Genomic DNA, 14,226 nt, shown 5'->3' on the forward strand with positions numbered 1-14,226 from the left:
AATATCCTCAGAGAAGTAACTGCTATATACATAAAGCAAGACCAGAAAGCAATGAAAAACTAGTAATGAAAGGACAAGAAACAGCTCTTAGAAACTAAAAATGAGAGAGAAAATAAGTTTAATACTAAAACCAGAAGATAGAGAACGAAGAGGCTATGATGGAAAGTAAAGCATAAATAAGTCTCAGAAAATCAACCCAGGGGCACCTGGGTGGCTCAGTCGGTTGAGCGTCTGACTTTGGCTCAGGTCATGATCTCATGGTTCGTGGTTTCAAGCCCAAGCTGGGCTCTGTGCTGACAGCTTGGAGCCTGGAGCCCGCTTCAGATTCTGTGTCTCCCTCTCTCTCTCTGCCCCTCCACCATTTGTGTTTTCTCTCTTTCACAAAAATAAATAAACTTTAAAAAAATCTGACAAGAAAATATACCCTACAATTCTATACTCTTAGCCAAATGACACGCGAAAGACCTAAATCTTCATCCACAATAATTATGGATATTGTTAAAAATTCAAGAAATCGGGGCATCTGCCTGGCTCAATTGGTGGAGCATGCAACTCCTGATCTTGGGGTCGTGAGTTCAAGCCCCACTTTAGGTGTAGAGCTTACTTTAAAAAAAAATTGGGGGTTGGGGCACCTGGGTGGCTCAGTCGGTTGAGAGTCTAACTTCGGCTCAGGTCATGATCACACGGCTTGTGAATTGGGGCCCCGTGTCAGGCTCTGTGTTGACAGCTCGGAGCCTGGAGCCTGCTTCAGATTCTATGTCTCCCTCGCTCTCTGTCCCTCCCCTGCTCGAACTCTGTCTCTGTCTCAAAAATAAATAAACATTAAAAAAAAAATTGGGGGCACCTGGGTGGCTCAGTCGGTTAAGCGTATGACTCTGGGTTTCAGCTCAGGTCATGATCTCACCGTCCGTGAAACGTGGTTCTCTGTGTTAGGCTCTGAAAGGATAGCGCAGAGCCTGCTTGGGATTCTTACTCTCTCTCTCCTTCCCTCCCTCTCTCTCTCTCTGCCCCCCTGCATGCACTCTCCCTCTCTCTCAAAATAAATAAACATTTTTAAAAAGTTTAAGACAAAAATAAAAAATAAAAATTCAAGAAATAACATAAGCACATTATTTAGAAATACATAAATATTAAAATAGGGTATCTAAGGAAAAAAACCTAACAAAGGATGTGAAAGGGCTTAATGAAGAAAACTACAACACTTTGTTAAGAGACTTTTTAAAAAAAGATTTAAATAGAGGTATAAACCGCATTCATATATGGGATGACTCAATATTATAAGTCTCAACTGTCTCCAAATTACTCTATAAATTTAGTGAAATTCCAAACAAAAGCAGAATTTTTGCTTTGTTTTCTTTTGAAGTCATCTCTACACCCAATGTGGGACTTGAATTCATGACCCCAAGATTAAGAGTCACATTTTCCACCAACTGAGCAAGTCAGGAGCCCCAAAAGCAGTTTTTTTGTTTTTGCTTTTACAAAATAGGATAAGCTGACAATAATATTGACATGAAAAGATACTCTATTTGAAAATGGCTCAGTCAGAAGAGTATGTGGCTCCTGATCTTTGGGTCATGAGTTCGAGCTCCACCTTGGGTGTAGGGATTGCTTAAATAAACTTTTTAAAAAATGGTGCTGCGACCATCGGTTAACCATTTGAAACAACAATCAAGTTCAGTTCACATCTCACACCATACATACAAGGTAATCTGGGGTAGTTTACAGGCCTAAATGTATAAAGCAAAACTTTATAATTTTAAAAGGCAATATATAGGAGATTAATTTTCTGATCCTTGAGTAGGAAAAGACTGTGTAAACAAGACATAAAAGAGGCCTAAACCGTAAATGAAAAGACTGTATTTTGAATATTACAATCTAAAACCTGTACCCCATAAAAGAGAACGCCAAGTTAAATGCAAACCACAAGCCAAGAGAGCTGCAATACAGATTAATCACTGCACATCAATCAAACCAGCAAAAAATTAAGATGTCTGACAATACAAAGCATTGGAAATACTCTAGAAAATAAGAACACTCATCGATTACTGGTGGGAAAATGAACTGGTACAACTATTTCAGAGGGCAATTTAGCAATATTAGCAGTATCTAATGAGGATGACCGCGTTCACATTCTATGTCCCAGCCACTGCATACAGAACACAGGCTCTTGTGGCAGATACTGTGTACCCCAAAGAGGCAGCAGCAATATTTCTGTTCACAAAAGGTCTTCCAGAACCTTGAGACACCCCATCAAGAGGTGGTACCTACTTCTTCTTTCCTTGAACCTGGAAGACCTTTGAGAGAGACTGTGTAACAAATGTGTTCATTCCACCAGTCACTCCTAAGAAGGCAGGGGTGATCAGAAAATGGGTGCATGGGGGGACTTCAATTGTATCTGTGGTATTTTAAATCCGAAGATGAGTGCTTGGTCCACGTGTGATTTTTCTTTTTATATACCTGAAATATTTAAAAGCTGTTTAAATAAAAACGAGTAAAAGCTGCATGTATCAGCATGGTAAATCTCAGAAGCAATGCTGCAAAAAAACAAGTTGTAGGAGGGGTGCCTGGCTGGCTCGGTCAGTAGAATATGCAAATCTTGACCTCAGAGTTGTGAGTTCAAGCCCCACGCTAGGCGTGGAGGCCGCTTAAAAATAAAAAAACAAAACAGGCTGCTGGAAGATATAGGTAGTACGATTCATACGTAGTCCATAAACATTACTATATATTGTTTATAGACACGTGGGTTTGGAGCAAAAGTAGAAAGAAATGCATGGGGAAACCAAGAGTATATTCAGCATAGCAGGTAGGAGAGAAAGGAATAGAAGAGGGTGTTTCAACTGGATTTGCAGACAGCTGGTATGTGGATGTCCTGTCTATTACTCTCTGTACATCTCCCTAGGCTTGAAGTATTTGACATAGCAAATGCAAACAAACAGTGTCATCACTGGCAACATTAATCTCAATTCAAAACAACATTCCAGTGATCCAATGAACAATGAACATACCTAGTACTAGATCTCCGTTTCTACATATTTTCCACTTAAAGGAACCAGGGCTCGTTGGAGTCATGAGTGATTTAGAGCTATGGGAAAGTACAAGCTGAGCCTGGAATATCTTGCTGTGCCAGGAAGCGTGGATGTGCTCAGAGAGTGACAGGAACACGTCAAAAGGACACAGGAGCCAGCCAGCCTAACACTTACCCCACTGGCCAAAACTAGGACAAAGCAAGCGTCAAAATAATAACCATAACAGCGACAGCAAAAAGAACTATATGACCCACTGAATAAAATAAGAATCCATGAGTCCACGCTGACATAAATAAACAAAGGAGAGCAGAGAGGTCCTCCTTTCAGAAAAATGTAGAAGGGGTAATAGGAAAAGCATCATTTGGCAACCACCATAGTAATTACCTGTTTCAGGAAAGACTCCTCATGCTAAAGCCAGTGGGTAAAGTCTGATGAGAAGAAGGTGATTTACAAAGTCTTAAAATATCCCCTAATACTTATAAATTCCAAACTGGGAGTTATAACTTTACAGTGCAGACACCAGGGAAACAGCACCTTAACCAAGAGATCAGGGTTAACACCACAAAGTGAACATGGGAAGGCTCAGCTTCCTTCCACTCTTGGGCATTACAACAACCTGAATCTGACTGCAAAATACAAACCCAAACTGAAGAACATTCTGCAACAGTGCTGTCCAACAGAACTTTCTGCAGCACTGGAGGTGTTCTCTTATCTGTGCTGCCTAATGGGGCAGCCACAGCCTCATGCGGCCGCTGACAGACTGATAAAGCAAATAGAGTCAAATGTTAAGATTTAGAATCAAGGTGAAAGGTATTTGCAAAGTTTTTATACAATTTTTGCTACTTTCTGTACGTCTGATATTATGGCAAAGTAAAATGTGCAAGAAGTTTTAAAAACCAGGATCTCATCCTGTACTCGCACACAAAATTATACTGTTAATACACATGAATAAGAACAGTAATAACCAGGAGCTCTTGGGTGTCTCAGTTGGTTAAGTGTCCGACCCTTGACTTCTGCTCAAGTCATGATCTCATGGTTCATGAGTTTGTGGGTTCAAGCCCTGCATCGAGCTCCGTGGCTGACAACGTGGAGCCTGCTTGGAATTCTCTCGCCCCCTTCCTCTCTCTCTGCCCCTCCCCTGCTTGCATTCTCTCAAAACAAATAAATAAATGAATGAATGAATGAATGAATGAACAAACATTAAAAAAAAGAGTAATAATCAAAACCATGTGAAGTTGTAATCAAATATGACATAGTGAGCAGAGTGTTTATATCCACTCTCTCCTGAAACTTGACTATCAGAGAATAAAATACATAGGGTTTATTGATAAGATGTGCTGAAATGGCACTTTCCCTCTGTGGTTTTCCTCCCAATATTCCATAACTACAGTCTAATCATAAGAGAAACATCCCAAGGGACACCCAACAAAACCCCTGACCAATCCTCTTCAAAACCGTCCAGGTCATCAAAAACACGGAAAGTCTGAGAAACTGTCATAGGCAAAAGGACCCTAAGGAGGCGTCATGGTACCTAAATGTACTACAGAATCCTGGGACAGAGAAAGAACAGTAGGTAAAAACAAAGGAAATCTGAATAAGCTATGGAATACACTTAATAATAATGAGTCGACATTGGTTCATTAATTGCCGCAAAATACCATACTAATGTGAGACGTTAATAACAGGGGAACTGTGCAGGGCATACAGGAACACGACACTATCTTCTCAATTTCTCTGTAAATCTAAAACTGTTGTAAGAAATAAAAGTATTTTTTAAAAAGTGTGACTGCAAGGGCACCTGGGTGGCTCAGTCGGTTGAGCCTCTGACTTTGGCTCAGGTCATGATCTTGCGGTTCATGAGTTCAAGCCCCACATCGGGCTCTATGCTGACAGCTCAGAGCCTGGAGCCTGCTTCAGATTCTGTGTCTCCCTCTCCCTCTGCTCCTGTCTGCCCGCGCTCTGTCTCTCTCTCAAAAATAAACAAACATTAAAAAAAAATTTTTTTTTAAGTGTGACTGCAAACCATAAATGTTTTCAGACATGGAAGGCTTCAGAATTTGTCTCCCAAGTACTCTTTTTCTCAAGAGATACACTCTGGCAAAACAGAGAATTCAACTAAGAAAGAAGTACAGGATGCACACAAAACAAGAGACCTAATACAAGAAAGAAGCAAAGACCATTCCCAGGATGATGGCAAAGGTAAGTCCCAGACATCTGTGTACCCGACCTCAAGAGCAAGCAGCTCATAACAAAGCAGAAGTATTTGGAGGCGGGAGCAAGTACTAAATACAGGCTACTAATCAAGTTAAAAAAAAAAAAAAACAAAAAAACAAAGTAATTATTAATTCTAGGGAAAATAAGAGAAAGGAAATGTAATCACTGAACACTGCAGCCTGGCTCTCAACAATATTTACACAGACAGTAAGAAATACTGAATACTGATCTAACTGTCAATGATAATACATCTCATTTCAAATCTAAAACACCATTCACCAGAAATCATACCATTATTTACTACTGTTTTCTACTAAAAGAGAAAATAAAATGCGGCCAATTAAACTATGATACCACGGCGTAAAGATGTATACCAATTCTTCAAGTTGTTAAAACGTGAAAGAACAGCATCTTAGAATCGAGTTAACGTATTAATCACACTGAAAAGACAGAGAGGGGGCGCTTGGGTGGCTCAGTCGGTTAACCGTCTGACTTCAGCTCAGGTCATGATCTCATGGTTCGTGAGTTCAAAGCTCCATGTCAGGCTCTGTGTTAACAGCTCAGAGCCTGGAGCCTGCTTCACATTCTGTGTCTCCCTCTCTCTCTGCCCCTCCCCTGCTAGCACTCTGTCTCTCTGTCTCTCTGTCTCTCTCTCAAAAATAAACTTAAAAACAAAAAAGAAAAAGAAAGGAGAGAAGTGTTTGTATTGGGAGCAAATGGTGTAAGAAGGCTAAACTGTGGCTTTCCTTGCACAGAAGTCGATATGTAATGTCTGAAACTGATGAGGAAAAAAAGAGAAAGAGAAATAGAAGTTTGTTACATAGAAACATGGAGAAAAATGCTACGAGACACCACTAGAAGAGCTGAGAGTGATGACTTCTAAGGTAGGGGACACCTAGGAAGGGAGAGGTGGGGAAGACCACCGTTTTCCCTTAACATCTGAATATTTAAACCATTTACATGGGGGCACCTGGGTGGCTCAGTCGGGTTAAGCATCCGACTTCAGCTCAGGTCATGATCTCATGGTTTGTGGGTTTGAGCCCTACATTGGGCTCTGTGCTGACAGCTCAGAGCCTGGAGCCTGCTTCAGATTCTATGTCTCCCTCTCTCTCTGCCCCTCCCCCCCCCATGCTCTGTCTCTCTCTCAGAAATAAATAAAAAATTTTTAAAAAATGTACATGTATTATCTTCATGAAAATAAGTATTTAAAAAATCAAAGTAATAACAATCTAATGCTCTCAGGGAGAAAACTGCAACAGCCGAAATGCTTTTAGATTTCTTTATGTACCATGACAAAGAATATTAAGAAAAATCTAAGAAAAAAAAAAATACACAACCCGAAACCTAATGCAGTTTCAATATTGTACAAATCCAAATTTTAAGTGACATTATAGCAAAATGAAAAAATTCAATCAAACCTATTCTAAATCTGGTTCATTTTACCCATCTAGCCACATAGATGCTTATTTAAGATAGCTCAAAAGGTGACTCGATAGAGACAAAAAGCATGGGGGAAACACCACAGTTCTGAACGCTCTGACTTCCTGCTTCAAGATAAGACCTAACAGACTCAATCAGAAGAATCTATATTTGCAGCCACAGCAAAGTTATGTCAAACAAAAATAAACTTGGAAAAAGTCATAATAGTCTGTAAGAGTATAACATCTAAAATAACTTTTAGCCAACCCTGTCTTAAGTTTCCATTTTTTGTCACTTACATCTTGAAACATTTTGTTTTCTTGTTTCAGTCTTGCTTCCTTATCATCTGAGAGTTTGTAAGCATTCTCAAATGCTTCTTCTAAATCCTGCAGTCGAGATTTTAGTCGAATGATGGTATTGTCTTTTTCTTTGTTACTTGTTCTCATTTCCTCAATCCGTTCCTGCAAAATTTTGGAAGCACTGCTGGCTGCATTGAAGCGTTCTCTAAAATCACTCTACAAAATAAAAACAAGGATAATAAATTGTTTTTAATTAAAAAAAATAGATGTTTCAGTAGCAGCTAATAAATTGTGGGCATTAAACTCTGAAAGAAAAGTAATAAAATAAAACCTACAAATTGGAATTAACAAGTTTAATATTTTGTTATGTCCTGGGATGGAGACTGAAAAGGATCACTCTACTAAAGTAACAGCTTCAGGGGTACCTAGCTGGTTCAGTCAGTGGAGCATGTGACTCTTGCTCACAGGGTTTTAAGTTCAAGCCCCACACTGGGTGTTGAGATTACTCAAAAATAAAATCTTTAGGGGTGCCTGGGTGGTTCAGTTGGTTAAGCATCCGACTTCAGCTCTAGTCATGATTTCATGGTTTGTGACTTCGAGCCCCACGTTGGGCTCTATGCTGACAGCTCAGAACCTGGAGCCTGCTTTGGATTCTGTGTCTCCCTCTCTCTCTGCCCCTCCCTGCTTACGCTGTCTCTCTCTCTCCCTCTCTGTCTCTCTCAAAAATAAACATTTAAAAAAGTAATTAATAAAAAAATTCAAAGATAAAAGGGAACCTAGGTGGCTCAGTCAGTTGAGCATCCGACTGCTGGTTTCAGCTCAAGTCATGATCTTATGGTTGATGGGTTCAAGCCCTATATCTGGTTCTGTACTAGCAGCTTAAAGCCTGCTTGGGATTCTCTCTCTCTCTCTCTCTCTCTCTCTCTCTGCCCCTCCCCTGCTTGTGCTATCTTTGTCTGTCTCAAAATAAATAAATAAAACTTAAAAATTTTTCTAAAAAAAATCAATCAATAACAGCTTCATGAGATTGTCATGAAGTACAGACAGAAAACCATTTCTGGCATTGAACTGCTGGACCCACCTGTAGGTCACTTTAATGAAAAAAATAACCATGGCTATTAGGGAAATGATTCTGAAAGGGCAGCTGGAGTCTGTTGCCCCACATTAATATTTAGGGAGAATCAAGCATTTCTTCCCCTATTCTCTTACTATGAAAATAAAAGAGAAAATTCAAAATGCATCTGCTATATTAATATTCATTCAACAATCGTTTCTTGAATATCCACTAGGTGCCAGGCACTAGGGTGCAAAAAATGTAAGATTAGCAAGAAAGACAAGTCCCTGACTTTGAGAAGTTTACAGTTTAGGAGAAAGACAACTAAAAAAATATATCAAAGAAAGACAAAGAAACAGTGCACAGAACATAAGTGGCATTTTCCATCAAAATGTTACTAACAAGGTTACACATAGAAGAATAAAATTTGGTAATGCATGAAAAAATATTTTAAAATATTAAAATATTAAGCATCTGACCTCGGCTCAGGTCACGATTTTGCCGTTCCCAAGTTCAAGCCCCGCATAGGGCTCTGTGCTGACAGCTCAGAGCCTGGAGCCTGTTTTAGATTCTGTCTCCCATTCTCTCTCTGCCCCTCTCCTGTTCACATCTGTCTCTCTCTCTCTCTCAAAAATAAACATTAAAAAAATTTTTTTTTAATTTTAAGTTTATGCATTCCTAGTTATACATCAAGAAAATTTAAAACCTAACTCCACATAAAATGTTGTATACAAATATTCATAGCACTGTCATTCATAACAGCCAAAAAAATCAAAACAACCCAAACATCTATCACCTAATGAATAAATACAGAATATTATTCAACCATAAAAAATAATGAAATACTGATTCATGCTACAACATGGATAACCCTTGAAAATAATCATGCTAAGTGGAAGAAGTCTGACACAAACGGTCATATATATAAGATTCCATTTATGCCAATGTCCAGAATGGGCAAATCCAAAGAACAGAAAGTAGGGTAGTGCTTGCTCAGGGCTGGGAACAAGGGGGTTTGGGGTTAGGAGGGAAAGGCTAATGGTTAAGGGTTTCAGGGTTTCTTTTTATTTATTTATTTATTTTTTTACATGTTCATTTATTTATTTTTGAGAGAGAGAGAGAGAAGGAGAGAGCGGGGAGGGGCAGAGAGCGGGAGAATACCAAGCAGGCTCCACACTGCCAGCACCACAGCCTGATGTGGAGCTCAATCTCACGAACCTCAAGATCATGACCTGAGCCAAAATAAAGAATCAGACACTCAACTGACTGAGATACCCAGGTGCCTCTGGGGTTTCTCTTTGAGAGAAAATATTCTAAAATTGACTATAGTGATGCTTGCACAAGTTTGCAAATATACTAAAGACCACAGAATTCTATACTTTCAGACAGTGAGTTTTATGATACACAAATTATATCTCAATAAAAAAAATAAAAAATTTAAAGGGTAAAAGTTTATCCTATCCTATGAAGCCAGCAGCATTCAAAATATAAACTTACTTAATAAGACAACCTAAGAAGATTAAAAACACATAGCCAATATTTTCATAAAACTATTAATTTGTCTCTAAAGTTCAGTTAATAAAAAGGCTTAAATTCTTAACGTTGAGCCACTAAACAACAGAAGAATACTTACAACTTCTATTTCCAGCAAGTTATTCTTATTTTCAAGTGTTCTCACACGACTAGTTGCTTCATTTAGAGCACTATCTAATTGGCCACATCTAAAAACCATAAATTGGAAAGAAAAAATTAGAAGATAAAATCCTTTCCCTTAGAAGTATTCTGTAAATCTGATTTGCCCATATATAAAACAAATTCTCCATTTATTGAACACAGAGGATGCCATTTTAATAAAATACATCCCAATAAACCTGGTATCATCTTCCAGAGAAAATTACAATATGAAAAGATCCCTAATAGAGAAGTGAAAAAGGCAAAATATGAAAGACATCTGTATACCTATGTTCACAACAATGTGCACACTAGCCAAAAAGGGAAGCTAGCCAGGTGTCCATGAGGGCTGAATGGATGAGCAAAATGTGGTCTATCCATGCAGTGGAATATGATTCAGCCTCAAAAAGGATGACCGTCCAAAGCCTGCTACGACATGGATGAACCTTGAGGGCATTATGCTCAGCGAAATAAGCCAGACCCAAAAGTATGCTTCCACTTATACATGGCACCCAAATTCATCTGAGGTGTTAATTTCATAGACAGAAAGTAGGATGGTGGGTGCTCGAGGGTGGGGGTGGTGGGAGTGCAGACTTGTTGTTTAATGGGTCCAGGGGGTCGGGTCTGCAAGATGAAAAAGTTCTGGAGATGGATGGTGGTGACGGTTGCCCAACAATGTGAATGTACTTCATGCCAGTGAAATGATCGCTTAAAAATGGTGAACATGGTAAAAAAAAAAAATGGTTAAGATGGTAAATTTTGTTATTTATATTTTACATTAAAAATAAATTTTAAATTAAAAAATATAAGATATAAAAGAATGCATTAAACAGCTTGATCTTTGTTATGAAAGAAAACCTATATATAAATATGTGTATTGTGATTTGTAGGATATAAAACTTAAGTCTGGAAACTTAGAGGCTGGGTAGGGAGACTTTTCTTATTATATCCCCCTGTAGTTTTCCAAATGAGCATGAATGTAATTCTTCTTAGAATTAAAGACCTTCTTCATAAAGTTAATCATCACAGAACCTTAAAATAACAGAATACACGGAAGAATTCGGTTATCATTTTGACTCCGTGTTCATGAATTGGGAGCACAAGCCAATATCTATTTGGCACTGATTATATGCCAAGTCCACGTTAAGCACTTACATTCATCCTCACAATCCTATGAGTTAGGACTATTATCATCAGCATTTTACAGATAAGAAAACAATATGAAGCTTAATTCCTCCTGGGTTGTAAGCCATCAAACCGGGATTCTAAACCCGGCAGTCCGGCTCCAGAGTTCACGCTCCTCACCACTGCGCATCGATGCCACGTAGCAATGAAATACTGATAAAACCGTTCTAGAAAGAAAGAGCACTAAATAGTCAAGTGTAGGTATGTTAACTGTATTTCTCTGTTTTAGTTCCCACACTGACTCCGGCATGAGGCCGTGTCACATAATCTGATATCGCAGCTGGCTCCGAGAGAAGTGTCCATGGCCCCATCGGCAGCTCCAGGGGGATTCTCCCAATTGCAATTTTAAGTCTGAAAAACCCTGACGTGTACGCCGACAACTTAAACTTGGTTTTCGTCTTTGGCGAATCATTTCTCCAGTCCTGGCTGACTGCAACTACTGCCACTCATTTGCACACTGTCCTTGCGCCCACCCCAGAGCCCTGACTGCTGCCGCCACCATTAGGACACAGCCACTTAGTCAAATCCTGACTTCCAATCTGTCCTACCTACACTGCCTCACCGCTCCATGGCTCTAGCAGCTTCTAGACAGAAAAGTGCGTTAATCAGCTATCACTTCCTAGGTGTCTTTTCTGGTGGCCTATCTTTAACCCAACAAGGTCTACGAGCTTCTTTCATACTCGTTTTCCGCAGGAAGGACCTACAGTCATCTTTGACTTTTTTTTTTTTTTCATCTTTGACTTCTTAAAAACAAACAACAAGAACCAACCTCCCCTAGCCTGACATCTACTCTTTTCCTTTTATCCTAGAAAACCTATTTCTGGCTCTTTTCAAATTACTGCTCTCTACCATGGCACCCCTAGTTCCACCCCCAACCCCACCTCCAGCCCCACTCCCAGCAGCAAAACCGAAGCTGTAGTAACACTCAGGTAGTTAACAGCATGTTAACTACCACAGCAACCACAAACTAGTATAAAGGCTAGTTTTCCTACAATTCTCCAAGCTAAACTACTAACTGGACCAGAAGATTTCAGTTCCCTCATCTTTTTTTCAAGGGGCTTTGTCTTTTCTTGCCTTAAAAAAGAATACTTTAGGGGCGCCTGGGTGGCTCAGTCAGTTAAGCGTCCAACTTCGGCTCAGGTCATGATCTCATGGTTCATGAGTTCAGGCCCCGCGTCAGGCTCTGTGCTGACGGCTCAGAGCCTGGAGCCCGCCTCGGATTCTGTGTCTCCCTCTCTCTCTCTTCCCTGCCCTGCTCACGCTTTCTCTCTCAAAAATAAATAAACATTAACAAATTTAAAACAAGAACAAAAAAAAAAGAATACTTTGCTGCTATACTGACCTGAGTTTTTTTTTTTTTAATGTTTATTTATTTTCGAGAGAGAGAGAGAGAGAGAGAGAGCAAACAGGGATGGGGCAGAGAGAGAGAGAGAGAAGGAAAGAGAGAATTTCAAGCAGTCTCTGCACTGTCAGCGCAGAGTCCAACGTGGGGCTCAATCTCACAAACTGTGAGATCATGACCTGAGCTAAAATCAAGAGTTGGACACTTGGAGCGCCTGGTCAGCTCAGTTAAGTGCACTGACAGCACAGAGCTTGCATGGGATTCTGTCTCCCTCTCTCTCTTCTCCTCCCCTGCTCCTTCTCTCTCTCTCAAAATAAATTTAAAAAAAATTTTTTTTTATTTTTTTTTAACGTTTATTTATTTCTGAGACAGAGAGAGACACAGCATGAGCAGGGGAGGGGCAGAGAGAGAGCGAGACACAGAATCCTAAGCAGGCTCCAGGCTCTGAGCTGTCAGCACAGCGCCCGAGCGGGGCTCAAACTCACAAACCATGAGATCATGACCTGAGCCGAAGTCGGTCGCTCAACTGACTGAGCCACCCAGGCGCCCCAAATTAAAAAAAATTTTTAAAGGTGGCTCAGTTGGTTAAGCGTCTGGTCATGATCTCACGGTTTGGGAGTTCAAGCTCTGCATCGGGCTCTCTGCTCAGAGCCCACTTTGGGTCCTCTGTTCCCCTCTCTCTCTGCCCCTCTGCTCTACTCCCCTCTCTCTCAAAAACAAATAAACATTTAAAAAACAAAAAAAAGAATCAGACACTTAATAGACTGAGCCACCCAGGTTCCCCCCCCCCCCGCCCAGCTTTCAATCTGTTTAAATGCCATTTAAGGGGCGCCTGGGTGGGGGCGCCTGGGTGGCGCAGTCGGTTAAGCGTCCGACTTCAGCCAGGTCACGATCTCGCGGTCCGTGAGTTCGAGCCCCGCGTCAGGCTCTGGGCTGATGGCTCGGAGCCTGGAGCCTGTTTCCGATTCTGTGTCTCCCTCTCTCTCTGCCCCTCCCCCGTTCATGCTCTGTCTCTCTCTGTCCCAAAAATAAATAAAAAACGTTGAAAAAAAAAAAAAACTTAAAAAAATAAATAAATAAATAAAATAAATGCCATTTAAATGTAAAGTATGTTCCAAGTATGCTGTTATTAATACTAGTGAAGGCATCAAATTTGTTACTGATTCTCTCCCTAGAACAGGTATCCGGGGATCCTTAACATAACTGCCCCTGTGTTTCCATGTTGGTTACTTGTTTGTACAGGATAATTGCTTACACAGGTTCAGGAGTGTCTGGATTTCAGTTACATGTCTCTGAGTTTCAAAGCAGGTTGAGAACTGCTAGAGGACATTAGAGACTTCTGAGAAAATCTGTACACAATACTAATCCACTCATAAATGACGTTCCTTTACATACAGGGTATCTGCTCAACTGTTCCAGTATCCTGTCCGTGTGAAACAAATGTTCTCACGTCAGCTATTAGTGTGCTACACGAGGTTGGTTTCGATCTGTGAAAATAATTCCTTAGGCAAACAGGTCTCTGTTAAAAATTTCAAATCTAAAGCACATCTTTGCAAAATGTTTTATCACAATTAAATATACTTAGGAAAAAATAACATTTCCAAGTTGGAGAAACACTAACTTCAGAGCTGAATTATAAGCTTTACCTGTCTACAAGAATTTGATTGGTTTTCTTCCAATCTTCAACTGCAGAAATCTCCTTTGCCTCCAGTTTCTGTTTCAAACTATTTATTTCTGACTCATAATAAGCTCGAAGATCGGCTACGTGTCGAGCGTGCTTCTCCTTCAGGTTCTGCCGAATCCTGTTGGTGAGGGCAAAACGACTTGTTAGGAAAGCATTTCCTCACTCTACCCCACAAGAGAAACTACGAATACAATCTTTCTCAAAACCAAAACTACAGCCTTCTTCCTCTGCACACTCACACAACACGTAACAGATCAATACACAAGTTAACAACTAATTAAGTAAAAAAACCAAAGACGCGGATATTTAGATGCCCTACTTTAAAAGTGCCG

General features: G+C 40.1%; 1 protein-coding gene across 10 annotated transcripts in view; it reads right to left on the minus strand.

The window, feature by feature from the left end:
• Positions 1-14,226, minus strand: part of MPHOSPH9 (M-phase phosphoprotein 9) — a 55,309-nt gene that overhangs the window by 20,012 nt on the left and 21,071 nt on the right. For all 10 annotated transcript variants that reach the window (XM_049619475.1, XM_049619474.1, XM_049619477.1 and 7 more), the window contains 3 exons: positions 13,857-14,012; positions 9,646-9,733; positions 6,959-7,174 (listed from right to left, as the gene is read on the minus strand). In XM_049619475.1, the coding sequence (XP_049475432.1) occupies positions 6,959-7,174; positions 9,646-9,733; positions 13,857-14,012 (460 nt within the window). The remainder of the gene's footprint in view (positions 1-6,958; positions 7,175-9,645; positions 9,734-13,856; positions 14,013-14,226) is intronic.

Source organism: Panthera uncia, assembly GCF_023721935.1.
Source record: "Panthera uncia isolate 11264 chromosome D3 unlocalized genomic scaffold, Puncia_PCG_1.0 HiC_scaffold_8, whole genome shotgun sequence".
Classification (NCBI taxonomy): domain Eukaryota; kingdom Metazoa; phylum Chordata; class Mammalia; order Carnivora; family Felidae; genus Panthera; species Panthera uncia.